This window comes from Priapulus caudatus, unplaced genomic scaffold (assembly GCF_000485595.1).
Source record: "Priapulus caudatus unplaced genomic scaffold, Priapulus_caudatus-5.0.1 Scaffold2046, whole genome shotgun sequence".
Classification (NCBI taxonomy): Eukaryota; Metazoa; Priapulida; class Priapulimorpha; order Priapulimorphida; family Priapulidae; genus Priapulus; species Priapulus caudatus.
This window is the reverse complement of record NW_014579107.1, coordinates 20,260-24,253: the sequence shown is the minus strand read 5'-3', so window position 1 is coordinate 24,253 and position 3,994 is coordinate 20,260. Positions and strand designations below refer to the sequence as shown.

General features: G+C 44.5%; 1 protein-coding gene across 1 annotated transcript in view; it reads left to right on the top strand.

The window, feature by feature from the left end:
• LOC106818134 (eukaryotic translation initiation factor 5B-like) overlaps nt 1–3,994 on the top strand; it is a gene marked incomplete at its 3' end in the record, with an annotated part of 39,841 nt that overhangs the window by 20,611 nt on the left and 15,236 nt on the right. Inside the window, 2 exon segments of the mRNA XM_014822853.1 lie at nt 352–483; nt 906–982. Coding sequence (XP_014678339.1) covers nt 352–483; nt 906–982 — 209 coding nt within the window.

Below are 3,994 nucleotides of genomic sequence, written 5' to 3'. Positions count from 1 at the left end.
GCGACGTTTTCAACAAGCGTAATAACACTTTATTATATCCATGATTAAGATAATCACAATATTTAATTTTAATCAGGAGCCATGATTAAATCACTAATCATAATTAGTTCGTAGAAGATAAAAACTACTAGAACTTAGAAGTAGTAGTTACTAGGTATTACGTTATCGCTCAGATTTTACAATTGGAATTTTACTTCTTTTTTCCAAGTAAATTTAAATTATCTAGATTGCTCTACTTACTTCAATCATTATTAGTTCATTAATTCCTTTTCATGTATACATACATATACATCTGTGGTCGCTGTGTTTGCTGGCAGTCTATGTGACTGTGTGTGGCCGTATGTGTTTTAGGATGAGATAAGTGCACACCTCAGTCACATGCTGAACTCCATTAAGATGGAGGAGAGGGGTGTCTACGTACAGTCCTCGACGCTCGGCTCCCTAGAGGCACTGCTAGAATTCCTCAAACAGTCGAAAATACCCGTGAGTATTCGCAAGAGACTTGAATATTTCTCCCCCAAACACTCGACCTTGTCATCTCGACAATAGGTTTCGGCAGCCGGCCTGTTGTTATCTGTTTTTATGTCCGTCTTAATGGGTCGCGATGTTTTTCTGTTAGAACAATAACTCATGAGCATTTGCTAACTCTGCTAGGTACAAAATACACTATCAGTAACTTGAAATGGTTTTGAATGGGTTTGAAATGGTAACTTGAAAAGTATTTGAGCGAATGATATATGTATCGATTTATCTTGCTGGAATTCCTAAATGTATAATAATATAGAAATATCTGTTCAGAAAACTTTGTGTATTGAAACATCTATACTTTTGTTTGTGGTAACACACGTACTATCCAGCTGCCATTTTAGTGAATTCACTGACTATCTCTATTCATGTGTACACAGTATGCCGGCATCAACATTGGACCCGTACATAAGAAGGATGTGATGAAAGCATCAACAATGATAGAGTTTGAACCACAGTAAGTACTAACTATCTCATAAATCCTGCATCTGTGTCTGCATGCTCACACTAACAGCAGATTTTAAAATGTCTGCATTAGAATTTAGCCCCGTATTGAGTTTTGTATTTTCATTTGCAAATAATTCCATACAAAAACAAATACAACAAGAGCAATCGGGGATAGCAAACCTCCGCCACAGCTTAACAGTCCCCCCATATATCTATATTTAGCTATTGATCTAATTTGTAGCCGGGTTTAACGTGGCGGTGACACACCATAAACCCCTACAGAGAGAGAAAGCGAAAGCGAAACGAAGCAAATCGGTTAGAGATTAAACCGCTACACTACGATCAATGATGAAAAATCCTTCAAAAAATTTCTGGACCCAGATCTGGATCCGGATCACGACCAAAATCGAATCGATTGGTTGTTTGCCCAAGACCAACCCGTCCAAAAAATTCCATCAAAATCCGTCCGTAACTTTTTGAGATATCCTGTTGACAGACAAACAAACCCACAAACTAACAGGGGCGAAAACATAACCTACTTGGCAGAGGTAAAAACACGAATTAAGAGTATATCATATATCGTATATCATCTATGAGTAATAAAAGATTGGTAAAACAGCAAGAACTTAGCAAGCAAACAACCTAGCAAGCAAGTAGGAAATGGACAGATGCATCGGTTATTAGAAATCGTGGGTTTCATATGATTTTTTGATTCATACTCCACCTTTCTTTCTCTACTCTACAGTCCTTCCTGGCCACTTTCTTTAAATAAAAAAGGTCGGTTATCGTGTGTACCAAATGTAAATATATCACAAACAGATGTAAGTTCTCATGGAATTATCTCTATATTGTGTACTTACAAATACACGTAGCTGAATACCACACCCACATTCAGTTCCAAATAACGCATGGGTACGTTTGTCACACTATTTTCCCGCTAGGTGGCGGGCGCAGTTGGGAAGAGTTGCGTGGTGGATTGAGGTCGTAGGACAGCTCAGGAGTCCTTGGCACAGGCTAATAACTAGCTCTCCACGCAAAAATAGACGTGCAGTGCGCGCCCCCACGCGCCGCGGCAGTGCCTGTCGATGTGCAGAGCGCCCTGTAATACACGTCGTTAGTTCTCCACCAACCTCTGTGCAGGCGGGCGCACTTACACAAGGTCTGGCAATGTGGTATTTACTGCTCCCATGCCCCGGCCTGCCGTTATTTCCCTGTCTGTGGAAACAGTCTCACTGACAGGGGGAAATTTCTAGACGGATCCCAAGACTGCGCCTGTAGCCTGCCGAGCAACACCATTTTTTGGCGTTATGTCTGTAAAGAGAGCTTGATTATAAATGCTAACTCAGAATATGCTTACTGTTACCATCAATTACTACCCTCTCTATGCCATCTAAAGATCTCTATACTATAGTAGTAGAAATATACTCTAATACAGATATTATACATATATTCTAGTATAGTTATACGGTTATACCATAGTATAAATATTCTCTAGTGTAGGTATGTTAATGCCACTGCCCTTTAGTTGCTCTTCGTGTGGAAATACACATTCTCCACATTGAACCCATGATGACATGTGATCTAGTTTTCACAGAAGCGCACATTCATAAGTGCACGTTGCTTGTGTGAGAATATGAGAGCGGATACACATGTGTGTCTATAGCCCTTCACAACTACTGTCGCAGTGAGTAAGCTTGCGATTGGCCGACTTGTGTGTAATCTAACAGATTATGCAGAACTGTTTGTGATGCATCTGGGTGTATGCGTGCGTCCGTGCGTGAGCGCGCGTGTGCGTATTTTTACGTGCAAGTGCTGTGTTTGTTTGTCGCGTAGACGTACCCTGGTACTGCTGGTAGTGCGCCCCCACTTCGCTCCCATAAATAGCTCATTATCTGACAGCTCCGGCATCAGGGGACGGTCGGAGGCGACATCGCGTCAACACCTCACAGCCACGGTGACAGGCGGTGACTACTCGCCGCATATCATCGTGTTGATGTGGAATTATTGCCGATTGTATGCGCACGTCGGGGCGCGCTGCGGTGCCATCTATAAAGCATTTATACATAACACCCGCGTGAAGTCACTGCTACTGCTGCGATGATGATGATGATGATGATGATGATGATGACGATGATAATGACGATGATGATGATGGTGATTATGATTACGATAATGATAGTGATGGTATAACAGTGGTGTCGCAACCTATTTCAAGGTGGCCGATGAGTGTGTGTACTTCAGCGTGCGTGTGTGCGTACGTGCGTGTGTGCGTACGTACGTGTGTGTGTGTGTGCGTACGTGCGTGTGTGCGTACGCGTGTGTGTGCGTACGTACGTGTGTGTGTGTGCGTGCGTGCGTGTGTGCGTGCGCGTGTGACAGCAGCAGACGCGTGCGGGCATGTCCGTGTGACTGTAAGCGTGTGGGTGCCGGCCCGCTGCCTGATTGTTGATTATCGTGCAGTAAACGGCGGGCCGCCGCTGCCGCCACTGCCGCCGCCTCGCTGCGACCATTAAGCAATAAACACGAGCCGCCACAAAAGTCGATCGCTTTTTCAAACTGTCGTTTCCGGCGCCGCCATTGTGAGCGACGCCCCCTGGTGAGACGGCGGCTCGCTTTGCCCTCTATCGACGTGCTCCCACGCACCCTCCCCCTCCTTCTCCGCCGCTGCTACAACTTTCCCTCCCCCCCCGTCCCACGTGAATTCATGGTGCGTGGTGGTGTGTGTGGAGTAGTGGTGGAATAAAATTGGCGAGAAATTGGGAGTAAGTGGAACGAGAAGGTCGTAGAATAACACCGTTGAAATTTCCACTCACCGATTAGTGAGAGCGAGAGAGAGAGCGAGAGAGAGAGAGAGAGAGAGAGAGAGAGAGAGAGAGAGAGAGAGAGAGAGAGAGAGAGAGAGAGAGAGAGAGAGAGAGAGAGAGAGTAGAGAGAGAGAGTAGAGAGTAGTAGTAGAGTAGAGTAGTAGTAGAGAGTAGTACGTACGTAGTAGTACGTACGTAGTAGTAGAGAGTAGTAGTAG